Source organism: Oncorhynchus masou, chromosome 13, assembly GCF_036934945.1.
Source record: "Oncorhynchus masou masou isolate Uvic2021 chromosome 13, UVic_Omas_1.1, whole genome shotgun sequence".
NCBI classification, from domain to species: Eukaryota; Metazoa; Chordata; class Actinopteri; order Salmoniformes; family Salmonidae; genus Oncorhynchus; species Oncorhynchus masou.
Genome location: NC_088224.1, coordinates 29,734,253 through 29,751,604, shown reverse-complemented (window position 1 = coordinate 29,751,604; position 17,352 = coordinate 29,734,253). Strand labels below are relative to the sequence as shown.

Here is a 17,352-nt window from a genome sequence, read left to right as displayed (position 1 = left end):
AGGAATACCAGCACACTGATGCCAACGCCCCCTCCTCGCCCCACCCACATGGATAATAAGCCTGTCCAAGAGGACAGCAGGAGGAGGATCCGACCTCTCCGTACTCTTCAGGCTGCCAAGAGGTAAGAAGAAAAACGGCGGAACTGAAATGACAACTGAAGGGCTGATGGTTTCAGATACATTTTTGAATATCCTTTGCATGATGGACTAATAAAGTTCTATATTTTCATTCCCTTATTCTCTAAAAAAAAGGGTGGTTAGCTCCATGGACTTGGGCATTTCCAGGACCACTAGTAGAAGCAGTGGGGTGGTAGGTCAGCTGGCGTGTCCAGCCAAAAGCAACAACAATCTCTTCAGCGAGCCGCCAAGCACCTCTGCAGCCAGTTCAAACACATCCTTAGTAGCCTCTGAGATCACTGAGAATTTGGTGTGTCAGCTCCTCCAGGTTGATTCTCCAGATTTCATGTCATCCAGCAACCACACCAGCCCCAGAGAAACAACATTCAACTAATGGAACTGCAGAAACATCGTTTTCTAAATATCTAGGCTTAATAAAAAATAATTTTGCGATGACATTATTTGGTCACTTGTTCATGGTTTTAATATAATCATTCAAAGTAGACTACCTGATTTTCACATACTGGTAAGTAGCCCACTAAAGGTTTCCTCATGTGTCCGTTGTGTAAGCATAGACCATAAAAAGAAAAGGATGTAAGCGAAAATATTGACTTCATTCCTTGCCAGCAAATCATGAACGCTGTAAACATTTCATAGCAATCATAGCCAAAGGTTATCTATTATATTGACAAGATAGCCCAGTGACCGCTCTAACAATGTAAATACATCAATTAGTAAAGGCGAGTGAGGTCAGGTGGGACCACTTTAGCCCATAGACAATGAAACCAATGTGTGCGCGTCCTCCGCTATCATTACCACCAGTTGGCCAGCGCCTCAGAGGGCACATACCCGTGTGAACAACAGGCACAAGTAGTAAGAGGTGGTGTTCGTAAATTACATCTGGAGTGCCCATGGTGCGCACTCGAGCTTGCAAGCTACTTCGAGACACAAACGAGAGCACCCCTCACTCTGACAATTTTACCAGCCCCAGCAGAGCTGTTTAGGGCTGTGTTCATACTAGCTTCATCGTTAGTGACCAACTGTGCTGCTAGCAACAATTTCATACCGTTTTTTTAACCAACTTTTGCGTAAATCCATCAGTTATTCTGCTCTGACACTCAAACGAGTAGATAACCTCAATGTTCCAACGCACCCGACGGGAGTCGTTTTTCTCAACGTTGCTGGAATGCCACGTGCATCCACTTACATCAGAACAATTAACAGCCTGAACAATTAACAGTCTGAACATTACGAAACTTATTTAAGATCAAATAAGCCAAGTAATTCGACACTATCATAAACCTCCATATTAAAAAGGGTTTATCTTTTGGGCGGAGTAAGTTCTCACTCCATAGGGCTGGACCATACGATATAAGTACACCTTACCTGCACGCTTTCCTGAATTTAATATACTGCACAAGACCAAAACAAAACATATTTCGATAAATGTTTATGTTTAACAGACTGTCTGCATTTGGTTAGTTTAGCGTCGATTCGTAGCTACGAAAACTCCATCTGTCAACATCACCACCGGGAAATGTGACGTTACTTTCTGTCTGGAAGTGTAGGACTTGGTGGGCTCATATAGGATCAAACTGTCCGTATCAGACCCGTGGTATGGTATCAATAGACTTGCTGTGATATGTACTCTACTATTCACTCGTCTGCTCATCCATGTTGGGCTCGTTAACCAGTTTAGCGATCTGCTGATGAAATGGGTCACACACAGCTGGTAATTAGCTAGATCGGAGGGATCATTTAAAAGTCCAGTTCTCTTCAATGACTGTATTTTGGGGACATTATTTTCATACACTGGATACGCTTGGTGGTGTTGTTGAGTCAATGACGACATGCTCATCTAATTTCCCGGCGCTGTAACATGTTTGTAGTTAATGTTCCTGGCAACGCGCTAGGCTGTTAACTACATAGGCATCTAGCTTGCTAACTGGATGTCGGTGACCGCTCATCTGCTCCGGACGCCCAAGACTGGGGAAAATAAAAGTAGTCACAGTTTTTTCGAAAATCATGAACAATTGCGAATACCAACAAATCGAACCGCTGTCACATCCGACCCTGCCGCCGCGACCCGCAGCTGTTGAAGAGGAGGAGGAAAAGGCACGGAGAAAATGGGAAGTTTTCCCCGGAAAGAATCGCTTCTACTGCGATGGACGGTTCATCGTGGCTCAACAAAGCGGTGTCTTGCCACTCACCCTCGGCCTCATTCTGGTCACCACCGTACTGTTCTTTGTATTTGAGTAAGTACAAGTTCTTTTTTTTTTTTTTTTGCATTTCTTTGACGCAAAATGTTTGCCATAGCCAAGAAAACAATGGCACAGGTTTCAACAAACCATGGTAAGTTTGGTTGTCTGGCACTTTAAAACAACCGATTCTGGAATAGAATAATAGTTTTAATACCAGGAAGTCATTACATCTTCCTGCAAGTGTCTTGCTGAAATGCGTTGCATCTCCAGAGACTATGCTACAGTGGTGATTTTAAAAAGTGAGTTGTCTAAACCCAGATCCCCTCTGGGTGGTTGAGAAACTCTATTGTACTATTTGTGTGTCAGTCTGGTTTGACAGCATTTTCAGTTCCTCATGTTGAAAATGAGAACTAGTCCTTCATGTGGTTAATCGGTGTCCTGTTTGTTTCTGCACTCAATCTTGACCCCTTTAGTTTCCGGGTGAGAGGGAAAAAATACCTTTTAATGAAGGCAGGCTACACTGCGTTTACACAAGCAGCCAATTCCGATATTTATTTTCAAAACCCGACACATTGACGTCACGCACGGGTAGTCGCCCATCAATCAGCATGTAATAATCAACCACTGAAATAAGCTCTTTAAAAAAAATAATAATAATATATATATATTGACATTCTCATTCGCTTACAATGTTTTGATTATTGCTTGACCAGTCCCTAAGATTATATTTGGATGTGTTCGTTGCAAAATACCTATTTTTAGATGCATCAGTTGTTAGCCAGAATGCTAACTCTCATAGACAGGCTGGTATTGAAGCAAGCCAAAGAGCTATTTTACTGGTTGACGTGTTTTTGAAGCAAGCCAAAGAGCTATTTTACTGGTTGACGTGTTTTTGAAGTGTAGTTGAGTGGCAACGTTGACACAATTTATATTAAGCAGAACATTCATACAATACTTATAATCCAATTTTCTAATTGAAAAGTTTGTGTGTGTGTGTGTGTGTGTGTGTGTGTGTGTGTGAAATGCACTCATATAATCAACATGTAAATAGTTTTTATTCATGTTGGCTGTCTGAATGCCCTGTGTTTTCCCCTATGGTTGGGATATTGTGAATAGCAACTCTTAAGTATTGCTGAATGTGATTCTTCTGGAGAAGCATTCCTGATCTTGTGCCGATAATGACCAGTAATGTTCGGAATACATTGTAAAAAAATAAAAATAATACTTAAGCTCACCATTTGAGCTCCACATATTATCTGTAATTAGCAGTATACGTAACTAGCGGTTAACATATTAGCAGGGAGTGGTTTCTGCAACCAAATTGTGTGCACATCGCCCCGTGCGGGAAAGTTTGCAAACACAAAGGGGCCTATTTAGTCTTGATCAGATCAGCTTTTTTTGCCAGTAATTGGGCAAAATATCAGAATTGGGATGCCTGTGTAAACACAACCTTAGTTTTAACATAAGGTAGTCCACTTCAATTGTTGCTGAATATGGTCTTTTTTTTTCTTCTTCTTGACCTGTCATCACAGCTGTCCCTTCCTGGTGAAGCACCTGACTGTGTTCATCCCAGCGATTGGAGGAGTTCTGTTTGTGTTCGCTGTCATCTCTCTCCTGCAGACCAGCTTCACTGACCCTGGCATCCTGCCCCGGGCCACGCCGGACGAGGCCGCGTACATTGAGAAGCAGATCGGTAAGGGCAACAAGTACACACTTGAAAGAACATTCTTACTTTCCCCCTAACTTTTACAGCTTTGTGCACTTATTCACCTACACTGCCCAAGTGACAGCGTTTGTTTTCCTGTTCCATATTCTGGGCTGTTTGTTTTTGCACTGGTTTTGACACTGTAGCAGCAACATGTACGTTAGTTTCCTGTTTTTTGTTCAAAGCCATGCATTATTGCGCCAGCAAATGGTTGAACCTCCATAATTACAGGCTTCCTCCTCCCTTGAGAGAACCACACACAGTCCCCTCTGACAGCATGGTGGGAGGGATGGATGGCTGGAGGTCTTTGAACTGTTAATGACTGCTTGTTGCGGTGTGTGGTCAGCCCCCTGGGCTAATTGCCTCTGCTGTTTAATTGTGTGAAAAATAAAAGACACTCTGGCCAAATTGCAGTGGGATGCCACTAACGTCTCTCGCTCTCTCACATTCACACTAGTAGCGGTAAAATCAATGGGGAAGCCAAGCTATCTGTGAACATATCGGAATCGGCTGATGTTAGCTAAAAATGCCAATCAGTATCGGCCGACGTTAAAAATAACAACACCAAGTAAAATGTTGCGCTACACAGCATTCCTAACCTAGCCCACAATGTCTGCTGTGTGGATTGAGCAGTCAACAAGTCCAGCAGTCATTTGTTAGAGTAAGAGAATTTTAGTGAGACAACTTAAAGCCGAAATCCATTAACGGACAAGATAATGGAATACATTGCCCTTGACAACCAACCGTTCTCTGTCGTGGGTGATGTTGGCTTTCACCGACTGGTCGAGCATCGGTACACACTACAATGTGCGCTATTTTTCCGATTTTTGCCCTACCGGAGTTACACAGTAATAGTGTCACTGCTGTTAGCTTCATGACATACTATGGAATGCCATTTGGGTCTTTGCGTGTAAAAAAAAATATATATATATATACAGTAGCACTGTCAAAGCTGTACAAAAAGTCTGCAAACACCGGCCACGAACGATGTGTTTACAAGACCGCGTTGGTAATAAAGCATAATTTGTTTGACCGCAACATCTGGGGTAGCTAGCTTTAGCTTGGTAGCACGTTTTAGCTTGGTACATAGCTAGCACCAATACAACCAGCCTGAAAACAGTAGAAACTGCAGTCATTTTCATTATTCTTAGCAATGATTTATGAATCCTTGTAAGTATTAGCTAGGTAGCCACTTGTTGTTTGCCTATTGAAATTGAACTTCAGTTCAGGAAAATATATAGCGAGCAATCTACTTAACCCTGTTGCCCAAAGCAGCCAGCTAGCTTCATCTGGCTAGGGAGGCTCAACCGGACTGGGTTATGTGTTGTGTAGCTAGCCACAATAAGGTTTAGGCACAATAGTGGAATTTGCAGTTTTATTTTGAAGGCAGAGTATGTAATAGACTGATGCAAGTGAATACAAATAGTAGAATTATGCCATACTTTTATTTTGAGGGCTAACCGCAAAGTCCACTACTGTGGACTAGCTAACTAGCTATTGGATTGTTGTGTTGTTTGATATGTCAAATAACACTATTTGACATCTTTTCTGACACACAATGACCCAAACGGCGTGCCATAGAAATCCTGGTTGAGAATGAAATGACTGAACAGCGAGAACAGCACCGCAAGTATGTGAAATAGGTTTTGATGATGTTTTACTGGTATTGGAGACATACAAACACAACCTTTTGGTCAACGTGTGTGTAACCTTTATTTAACTAGGCAAGTCAGTTAAGAACAAATTCCTATTTACGATGAAGGCCTGGACGACGCTGGTCCAATTGTTTCCAGCCCTATGGGACTCCCAATCACGGCTGGATGTGATACAACCTGGATTCGAACCAACTATAGACATGTTAACCTGTGGGAACCCCAAGATGTGCATTAAAACAGACTGAGCAGGCTAACTATTGATTCAGAACCACTGAGAGCACGGCCTCCACTATCAGCACCACCAGGTGGATAGCGCCTCTTGCGGAGGCCGCATCTCAACGAGCACATTGACTCATCACAATAATATATGCAACTTGGAATAAACCAGAATATATGCCCACAGTCCAGACTAGATAAATAGTTAAGTATTAACGTCTCGCAGCAAATATGAAAGAAACCGAGCTAAAACAATTAATAGCATGGTACACAAATTGTAAGCATATAGACATTGTTCACCTTACGGCAAAGATGAAAACAGAAACCATTGAAACATTTTCAACAACACAAGGTAAATGCCTAGTCTAATACAATGGCAAGTCTTAACACAAACTATTCCGTCTGATCAATCTGTGAGTGTGCAAAAAGAGAAACATGTTGACTCACCCTACCTGTAAAGGAATGCCACCCTCCTCGCTTTCATGCTGGTAAAATGGTCAAATCTGTTTTCATACAGTATTCTGTTGGACTTACGTTCATGCAGCACATGTTTCCATTGACTTTTTTTGCCAAATGTGTGAGTCTCTCTCGTCCACAGCTACCATAGGTACATTTGAATCCCTTTCAGACAGGAAAATGACCTTTCAGCTGATGTATTTGTAACATGGATGGCGAGCATCCGTTTCAGGTGCTTCTATACCTCCGGTAAAGTGGTGCTCAGTTCATTTTTCACAAATGATTGCAGCAGCTCACCTGGTGGTATGTGGAAGGAGGCATCAACAATTGACTACCTGCAGCTTATTTTTCAACCTCTGGTTGTCAGAGAAAGGGTCTGGAACAGATGTGTGAGTACTCTGTCAGGAAACCCCTGTTGCTTGGAGTACTCAGGAAATGACCCATGATCAAGAACACGTAAGAAGTCAAGTCTCTTCATGTCAGCAAACCTCTGGGTCATGTGTAGTATGATTCCATCGAGTATTTCAAAGTACAGTCATCGGTATCTGTCCAGGGAGACTGGGTCATTGTCAGAGTTGTCCCGGTGGTGGTCTTTCATCTTCCATTCTAACAGTCTGGACAGTGTTGTCATATGTCATCACTTCTGATAGCATACACTGTACTATCAACCAGTACACAATTAATGTCTTCGGTCAAGAGATTTGCTCTGCAGGGCCTGAAACGGTGATTCTGTGAGTCCAAAAATGGCCACAAACAGTGTCTTTTTATTTTATGAACTCCTTCAGTTTCAGTGCATTTCTCTGGGCGATCAAATCTTTATCCTAGCCGGGCTCAGTAATGATCATAAACGATATCCAATGATCTCTGGCCTTCGTGCACAGCATGCACGTCTCTACGTTTTGAAGTTCCAAGGAGTGGCACAGCCTTCAGTACCTGACTGGTATTGACAACCTCAGTAAGCTGTGCTGCGGTTTGCATGACAGGGTTTGCATGACAACTGTCAGTGGATGTCCAAAAAAAAAGCTTTGGGTCGTGACTATTGCTAGTCTCCTGTGCTAAAACGTAAGTTTAGTTTGGGCATAACAATGAATGAACATGGCATGAAAGTGGGTTTTCACGAGTTCCTGAACCCCACCTCACTGCCCACTCATGCAGCTTGCCCCGTCGTAAGTCTGAGTTCGGCTGCTCGGTTGAATTTCCAGTACAACAGTGGTGAACACCTCCTGTGTTTCTCTCTGCGCTCACATCAGAAAATCCCAGCAGTCTCTCGCATGTAACACCCTTATCATTGACAAAGCATGCTATGATTGACATTGGCAGGATATATCTTTGGTGTCATCCACCTGGACTGCTATGAAGGGTGCTGAACTGATCTCACTGTCAGTTTCACTTTGTATCATGTCTGCGACGTTCTGAATGTAATTTTGTATGGTGTTTGACATGCCTGTAAATATGGTGCTTGTCCCAAGGGGTTTAACCATGGAAATATCGAACTCTGCAAATGCATTGACAAGTTCAACAAAATTATCTTTAAGGCTTGCTGCTGACTCGTCATGCCCCTTAATGGTTTGCTCCTTGCTGTCCCAGGTACATTACGATGACCAGTTTCTTCAGAATGTCTGTTTTCATTCAGCTGTTCGTTGTGCCTCTGGACACTGATCACTGTGCCCTGGCCGAGAGCCTCGTTGATCCGGACTCAACCAAAGAGCTTAGTTTCAGGCTTGCCATGTGTTTTTGAGATTTTCCATGACTGTCAAGGGACCTGTCCAGATTTGCAAGATCAGAAAAACCAGTGGTGGCCCAAGGGTTGTTGCTCAATCGTGTGCTCTTGTCAAATAAAAGTTATGACAAGCGAAACAGTTCTTTAGCCTAGCGCTCCCAGCTAGCCAGCCGGTTCTATTGTAATTCTCATTGTTAAAAGGTCAGGTGCTCTTCTCCCCTGCACAATATCCAATTTTGGAGTCACCCTCCCATTCTTGATTTTCAGCTGCTGCTCAAACTTGTTTTGATCCAGAAACTCCATATCTGCATCCATAGCTAGCTACTGCAGGACACCGCTAACGGTGACGTTTTGCTTTGGTGTGATTTGCCAAATCCAAACTGGCCTCCTTTTTGACTTTTTGTTGTTGCTGCACCTAGACCATTCAGAGTTGAGTGTTTGGCTTCCTTTTTTATCAATTGAAGCCAAACGCTAGCTGGCTTCCTTTGCTGTTGAATTCAATGCTATGGGCGGCAACAAAGTTATACTCTTTTTGACCAGACATATGCATGGGCTACGCACAGGCTACTGAGACAGAAGGGTGCTGTTTTCCTCGCTCTGTTTTCTACATTGAGAGAGAGATTCCGCCTGGTCACTTGCAAAGTGAATGAAAATGATGAAACGCACAGAGATGGAAAAATACATTTTATATCTATTTTTTTATGGGGAAGGCTGGCTTCCCTTGGCGTCCATGAATATATACACACACACACACACACACACACACACAGCTCAGAGTAGCCAAAATTGTTTTAAAAATGTGTCATACTCTCTGCAACATGGTTTAAGTGTAATGTTTTACATAGGCCTAACCAGCAGATATCTTCCTAAACCAGATGAATACATCCAGAAAGTTCTTATCAAGAGTATCATACTTAGTTCTGACTAGCTGCCTAATATTCAGCTGTCATTGTGACGCAAAGTTGTTCTCTTGAGAGTACCTTACACTTTACTGTGAATGAGCTCATGCCATGGCGTGATCGAGCCAGTCTATTAATACATCAAATTGCCTCTCATCTGAAACCTTCTGCTACTATGGCTGCGTTTACACAGGCACCCCAATTCTGATATTTTGCCTAATTTATTGGCAAAAAGACCAATTGGTGGAATACAAATATCAGAATTGGACTGCCTGTATAAACACAGCCTACAGGTCTGATAGGCAGGCATCACACTTTCATACATTACACAGAGCCTGAGTTGATTGACTGTCACCCCTTTGATTCCACCTTATTGGACACCACTCTGCCAGCAATTAGGCCTAACGCCACTGCCTGGATCACAGCATGGACACACACACACACAGCATAGGTTTTACTGTCCTTGTGGGGACCTAAAATGTATTTCTATTAAACATTGTATTTTACCTAACCCCTAATTCTAATATAGGACAATGTTCCTTGTTTTACTATCCTTGTGGGGACTTTTGGGGATTTACAGTACCCACAATGATGGTAATACACACTAATATACACACCTTGTGTACTATGTCTCTTGATCTGTCTTTCTCCTCAGATAACTCTGGCTCTTCCACCTACCGACCCCCTCCCCGCACCAAGGAGGTGGTAATCAACCAGCAGGTAGTGAAGCTCAAGTACTGTTTCACCTGCAAGATGTTCCGGCCACCGCGCACCTCACACTGCTCCCTCTGTGACAACTGTGTGGGTAAGGACCGGAGACCGAGGGGGGCGTTCAGCACGGAACACTGACATTTATTAGACTGAATTATTTAGACTACACTACACAGCCTGTTACTGAGATTGTTTTGTTGAACAGTCTGCCGGTCTTATAAAGAGGATTTATTAGTGTTCTCCATAAAGATGATGGTCAACTCTGAAAGCAGGGCCTCTTAAAATGTTTGGACTATTCTACAAATTAATTTTCCATTTGAAAGGGGCTTGAGAGCTTGGCCTCAATGTCAATGAGATGTCCTTTGTAGATATTTGTTCATTTTCTTCCCCGTCTCACTTCCTCTCCTCCCAGAGCGATTCGACCACCATTGTCCCTGGGTGGGAAATTGTGTTGGGAAGAGGAACTATCGTTTCTTCTACACCTTCATCGTCTCTCTGTCCTTCCTGACAGCCTTCATCTTCGGCTGCGTCGCCACACATCTCGCACTGAGTACGTAGTCTACACATCTCGCACTGAGTACGTAGTCTACACATCTCGCACTGAGTACGTAGTCTACACATCTCGCACTGAGTACGTAGTCTACACATCTCGCACTGAGTACGTAGTCTACACATCTCGCACTGAGTACGTAGTCTACACATCTCGCACTGAGTACGTAGTCTACACATCTCGCACTGAGTACGTAGTCTACACATCTGGTCACTGCCCTGGCTTGTGATGTTGTATGAAACTGCTGAGTGGATCCTGATATTATCCTGTCATGGTTTTCTGTAACAATCTTCAATTGCTCTGTCCTCAGGGGCACAAGGGGGGAGAGGCCTTATTTTTGCTCTTCAGGAGAGTCCAGCCAGATATCCTTTTACCAAGACTCTGTGTGTCTAGGGTAACCTACCTGATCCCCTCATAATACCACTCCCTGCCTCGAGTAGTGTGGTGTTAGGGCACCTAAACTGTCATTCACTTCAGTTTCTTGGCTGTATTGCAGAATAAGAATGTCTCTTTGTCCAGCTGATGTCTCTGATGATATTTAGATACTCAAACCATAAATGTTGTCTTTGACTTTTATTCCTGCACTGCTGTGGAGCTGGTGATTTGCTTCTTTTCAGTTTGGTCCATATTGGGCCTCTCAGGCTTCCATACCTACCTGGTTGCTTCTAACCTGACCACAAATGAAGATGTGAGTAAATAACAATGTGTGATGTCTTTGTCACCTCTGGGTTATGTGTAATACACTTTCATGTCCAATGCAGCTCTTTTAATCTCTATCACTTTTCTGGGTAACAATTACGTATCTTACTGTGATTGTTTTCAATTAAAAATTAAAATGGTAAAAAAGAAACAAATAGCTTCTTAGTAAAGGTCATGTTCTCAAGCTAGAATTTAGCTTGGACTGTCTGAGTGGAGAGAAACTGTCAATAAAATCCCATATTCAGAGGTTTGGAACTCTTTCTTATTGGTCTATTAATTCATTTACTGCATGGTGATGTCACCATGAAAGGCAAACTCCATCCCACCAAAACAGGCAAAAATTTCACTAAAAGACCATTATCATAATTTTCAGAGTCACAACATTATTCCAACCTTATAGTGTGGAAAATGTATACACATGCATGCATGCATGCAAGCACTGAGTTTGAAGGTTGACCTTGAAATACATCCACAGGTACACCTCCAATTGACTCAATTAGCCTCTCATAAGTTCTAAAGCCATGACATCATATTCTGGAATTTTCCAAGCTGTTTAAAGGCCCCGTCAACTTAGTGTATGTGAACTTCTGACCCACTGTAATTGTGATACAGTGAAATAATCTGTCAACAATTGTTGGAAAAATGACTTGTCATGCACAAAGTAGACGTCCTAACCGACTTGCTAAAACTATAGTTTGTTAACAAGAAATTTGTGGAGTGGTTGAAAAACGAGTTTTAATGACTCCAACCTAAGTGTTTGTAAAATTCTGACTTCAACGGTACATGTGGTGACATGTTTGTTGTGCCTGGTCCCTGACAAATGAGCTAAAACTGGTCTAGGATGAGGACTGATGATCAATCTTGGGTCTCTTTTGTTCCCAGATCAAAGGCTCGTGGTCGGGGAAGAGTGAGGCGGAGGACACCGGTAACCCCTACAGCTATAACAACATCCTGACTAACTGCTGCTCTGTACTCTGTGGACCCATGCCTCCCAGGTGAGACTCAGCCTGGTTTATAAGGGATTTTTGATAAGGTTTGAGTCAGTCCATTTAGGATGTGATTTATTATTTTTTTACGTTCTGAATGAAATATGCTCCATTGTGTTCTAAGGATTTTTCTCCAATTCATGAATTCAATTTTTATCTACTCCTTGAATTGACTGAACAGGAAACTGAATTCACCCTAACATGCTGACCAGACCGCATGTTGATTTTTGTCCACCCACACCAGATGCGATCAGGACACGAAATATCAAAAACCTTAAACCAACTGTATTCATTTGGGGACCGGTTGAACAGCATTAAACATTTATGGCAATTTAGCTAGCTTTCTGTTGCTAGCTAATTTGTCCTGGGATATAAACATTGGGTTGCTTTTTTTACATGAAATGCACAAGGTCCTCTACTCCGGCAATTAATCCACAGATAAAGGGGTAAACCGAGTTAGTTTCTATTAATCTCTCCCACAAATAGAACCAAGTTCTAGTTTAGCGCCTGACTACGCAGATGCTTGCGAGCAGTGTGGGTTCAATGATTGAATAACGTGTGTCTGTGTGTACATTTATTTTGTTACACTTCCATGAGCGGTGTGGTCAGCATTTAACCCTGAAGCTTAACCTTTGTCTAACCTGTTTCCTCCATGTTGTTCCGTGTCAGTTTGATTGACAGACGAGGCTTCGTACCAGTGGAGCAGTCATCGCAGACAGTTTCCATGGAGATGGTGCTGCCCATGCCGGCTGCTAAGGAGATTAAAGTGGTAGGAGGGCCCACGCCGTCCCAGCTGCCCCCCTCCTGTGCCTTGCAGGTTCCCCCCTCTACCTGCAATCCCCCTCAGCCTGACTGACAGACCCCAGTTTAGTTGCCTGTTCTAACACTGTTTCCTGACTGGCTGTTGTGGGTTGTCAGAGCAGTGTACTGTATCACTGTTGTTCAGGATCTAGTACAGACCAGTGTACTGTATTACTGTTGTTCAGGATCTAGTACAGACCAGTGCACTGTATTACTGTTCGGGATCTAGTACAGACCAGTGTACTGTATTACTGTTGTTCAGGATCTAGTACAGACCAGTGCACTGTATTACTGTTCGGGATCTAGTACAGACCAGTGTACTGTATTACTGTTGTTCAGGATCTAGTACAGACCAGTGTACTGTATTACTGTTCGGGATCTAGTACAGACCAGTGTACTGTATTACTGTTGTTCAGGATCTAGTACAGACCAGTGTACTGTATTACTGTTGTTCAGGATCTAGTACAGACCAGTGTACTGTATTACTGTTGTTCGGGATCTGGTATTCAGGACATTACATATGGTGGTGTTTCTTGTTTGGTAGCCCAGTCTACACCAGACTGTTCGTTGTTTACCGCTGAAAAGACCATCTCTGGAACAAGTGAAACCGCCTGCTAGGCCATGTTTGACCTGGGTGTAGCTCAACTGTTAGTTACTCACGTCATTCCGTGCCTTAACGTCATAACCAGGCAACTCGGTGTTATGTCTTTCAGTGAAAGGGGAACCCAGCCTATATATCTGATTAATCCATTTCCTAGCTTGGTTAGAGGTTGAGCCGTTGTTGTTTTGCGGTTCAGGTGAAACTTAAATACTAGGGAGTTTATTAGAACATGTTTTTTTCCAAGGTGTGACTGCCACTGGGCTATTTAGTTCAGTCTTATGGTAGTGGCTCTCTCCAACCCGTCAGACTGTCTGCCTCTTCCAAACCAGCAGGCCTTTCTGCTGTTTACAGGCAAGCATATACATATATATATATATACATACATACATACATACATACATACATACATACATACATACATACATACATACATACATACATACATACATACATACATACATACATACATACATACATACATACATACATACATACATACATACATACATACATACATACATACATACATACATACAGACATACATATACAGACATACATACATATATATACAGACAAGCTGACCTGACCTTGGTTTACTTTAAGGATACAAGGGCTCAGTCTTGTCTGCTGGGAGTTTGCATATTATATATATTTTTGCACAGAAGGAGTTAGACCATAGACTATGTTCAGTATTTATACTTTTTAGCAAAACACATGTTGGTAATGGAAGTGGTTACTGCTGAGAATGTACCTGTAACAAACACATGTCTGTACCCAAGTGCTGTTTTAATTTCTCTCAATCTGGACACTGACATGCAGTTGGTCAGCAGAAAGAGTCGTAATGTTTTATTGACACGCATGGAGTTGTCTTTGTTTACGGAGTGTGGACACTTTCCTCAATGTCGTCTGTATTTGTCTCTGACATGAGTCTGTTAGTGTAGGTGTGTGTCATAGCATAATGTAATGGTCATGTGACAGAAGCTACATATATTTTTACATTTTAGTCATTTAGCAGATGTTTTTCTAGAGCGACTTACAGGAGCCAATAGGGTTCAGTGGTTTGTTGTAGTGTATTCTAAACGGATGTTGTTTTCCAGAGCGACTTACAGGAGCCAATAGGGTTCAGTGGTTTGTTGTGTATTCTAAACAGATGTTAACTGCTCGGGTACCTGCTGCCCTCCAGTCGTCTTCTCTTACTGGTTTCTTGTGTGTTTACATTGTTTTATTTGTCTTTTAAATATTTGTCATTTTGGAATATATTAAGTCCATCTGAAATGTACTGTATTAAACATTGCATTTTAAAAAATAAAATAAATGCACTTATTCCCAAATGAGTTGTTTTCAATAAAAACATTATTTTATTTTTATGTTTTCTGTGTTAAGACGGCATTATCAAATGTGTGAACAGTTCCTATTAGAGGTCGACCGATTTATTGGTGGACCAAAAAAAAAAAGCTGATACCGATTAATCGGCCAATTTGATTTATTTGTAATAATGACAATTACAACAATACTGACAAATGCACATTTATATTTTAACTTAATATAATACATAATTAAAATCAATTTAGCCTCAAATAATGACATGTTTAAATAATGCAAAAACAAAGTGTTGGAGAAGAAAGTAAAAGTGCAATATGTGCCATGTAAAAAAGCTAACGTTTAAGTTCCTTGCTCAGCACATGAGAACATTTGAAAGCTGGTAGTTCCTTTTAACATGAGACGTCAATATTCCCAGGTATGAAGTTGGACTTATCACTATTTCGCTCTATACCAATTGTATTTCATTAACCTTTGACTATTGAATGTTCTTCTAGGCACTTTAGTATTGCCAGCCTCATCTCGGGAGTTGATAGGCATGAAGTCATAAACTGCGCAATGCTTGAAGCACAGCGTAGAGCTGCTGGCAAACGCACTAATTTTCTGTTTGAATGAGTGCTTATGAGCCTGCTGCTGCCTACCACCGCTCAGTCAGACTGCGCTATCAAATCATAGACTTATAACATAACACACACATAGGAGCCTTAGTTTCCGGATGAGACCATATTAATGACCTATCATTTCGAAAACATTTATTCTTTCAGTGAAATACGGAACCGTTCCGTATTTTATCTAACAGGTGGCATCAATAAGTCTTAATATTGCTGTTACATTGCACAACCTTCAATGTTACGTCATAAATACATAAAATTCTGGCAAATTAGTTCGCAACGAGCCAGGCGGCTCAAACTGTTGCATACTTCCTGACTCTGCATTCAATGAACGCAAGAAAAGTAAGACAATTTCCCTAGTTAAGATTGCCTGCTAACCTGGATTTCTTAACTAAATATGCAGGTTTAAAAAAATATACTTCTGTGTATTGATTTTAAGAAAGAAATTGATGTTTCTGGTTAGGTACAATTAGGCTTTTTTTCGCAAATGCGCTTTTGTCAAGTCATCCCCCGTTTGGCGAAATTGGTCTTCACACAGTTGGCAATGAGCCAGGTGGCCTGACTGTTGCACAGAATGCAAGAGAAGTGACACAATTTCCCTAGTTAAAATAAATTAATGTTAGCAGGCAATATTAACTAAAAATGCAGGTTGAAAAATATATACTTGTGTATTGATTTTAAGAAAGGCGTTGATATTTATGGTTAGGTACACATTGGTGCAACGACGGTGCTTTTTTCACGAATGCGCTTGTTAAATAACCGTTTGGTGAAGTAGGCTGTGATTCAATGATAAATGAACAGGCACCGCATCGATTACATGCAACGCAGGACAAGCTAGATAAACTAGTAATATCATCAACCATGTGTAGTTAACTAGTGATTATGTTAAGATTGATTGATTTTTCATAAGATGAGTTTAATGCCAGCTAGCACCTTACCTTGGCTCCTTTCTGCACTCGCATAACAGGTAGTCAGCCTGTCACGCAGTCTCCTCATGGAGTGCAATGTAATCGCTGTGATCAGGTGTCCAAAAATGCAGATTACCTATCGGCCATTCCGATTAATCGGTTGACCTCTAGTTCCTATGTAGTCCTTGTCACAGTCTTACCCCTGTGTGCCTATTCCATAATGTCAGCTGGTAATGTGTCTCTCTGTATTTGTGTGTGTATTGAATGTCCCATCACCACCCCCACACTTGGGGGGATAACTGTCTGGACTTTGCTGTGTTCTGTGCTGGCTGATGAGCCAGGCAGGTTGGTGAGATGGTCCCGGGGAGAGAGGGAGAGAGAGGAGAGAGAGAGAGGCAGTGCAGTGCAGGGTGTTTGGCTGGCCTTATCCATCTCCGTGGCTGCTGTGTCTGCATCCGGGTCAATTGATGAAGTGAATTTAATGTCAATTCACTTATTTGACATTTCTAGGGGCCCTTTTTCTGTGTCTCTTTGCAGTCTGTTTTTATTGGTGCCTGTCTGGCTGGCTTCTCACAGTGCTACTATGCTTCTTCCTTTACCATGTCTGACTCCTACCACGTCAGGCTGCATCCCATCACACACCAACTCAATCTCCAGACTTGAGAGGTTTGGAGTATCAGACTCTCAAACTGAGGAAATGTATAATGGGACACTCGTTGTACCTTAATTGCTATAGTTTCCTTTCAAGCTTTTCCTGTGCAAATACACTGAGCTCAAAGTACTGGAACAGTGAAATTGTTTTGGCTCTGTACTCCAGCACTTGAGGTTAAAGTGCAGACTGCCAGCTTTAATTTGAGATTATTTCTATCCATATCAGCTGAACCGGTTTTAGAAATTACCATACTTTCTGTACATAGTCCCCCTGTTTTTAGAGGACCAAAGGTATTGTGACAAATTCACTTGTGGATTAAAGAAGTCAAAAGTTTAGTATTTGGTCCCAAATACCTGGTAAAAATAAGAATATAATATGTTTCTAATCACTGCTACATTAACGTGGATGGTACTATGATTACACATAGTCCTGAATAGTTAGTGAGAAAGTTAGATGCACAATTATCACCCCCCCCCTTGTGAAAGGTTAGCTTGGGGGGGGGGTTGATATTTGTGCAGCATCTAACTTCACCGTTCATTCAAG

The 17,352-nt window shown here is 41.9% G+C and overlaps 1 protein-coding gene across 1 annotated transcript; it reads left to right on the top strand.

The window, feature by feature from the left end:
• Positions 1 to 1,550: 1,550 nt before the first annotated feature.
• On the top strand, positions 1,551 to 13,766 carry LOC135552064 (palmitoyltransferase ZDHHC18-B-like). Its single transcript, XM_064983441.1, has 8 exons — positions 1,551 to 2,372; positions 3,851 to 4,011; positions 9,625 to 9,774; positions 10,093 to 10,230; positions 10,541 to 10,592; positions 10,816 to 10,918; positions 11,812 to 11,924; positions 12,585 to 13,766. The coding sequence occupies exons 1-8, from the start codon at positions 2,143 to 2,145 to the stop codon at positions 12,769 to 12,771; spliced, it is 1,134 nt and encodes a 377-aa protein (XP_064839513.1). The 5' UTR covers positions 1,551 to 2,142; the 3' UTR covers positions 12,772 to 13,766.
• The last annotated feature ends 3,586 nt before the right edge of the window (positions 13,767 to 17,352 follow it).

Bases quoted from the DNA above. Each gene is read 5' to 3' on its own strand.
- LOC135552064 (XM_064983441.1), top strand. From the start codon at position 2,143: ATGAACAATTGCGAATACCAACAAATCGAACCGCTGTCACATCCGACC. The intron at 10,231-10,540 runs GTACGTAGTCTA...CTCTGTCCTCAG, and splicing joins CGCCACACATCTCGCACTGA to GGGCACAAGGGGGGAGAGGC. The intron at 11,925-12,584 runs GTGAGACTCAGC...GTTCCGTGTCAG, and splicing joins TGTGGACCCATGCCTCCCAG to TTTGATTGACAGACGAGGCT.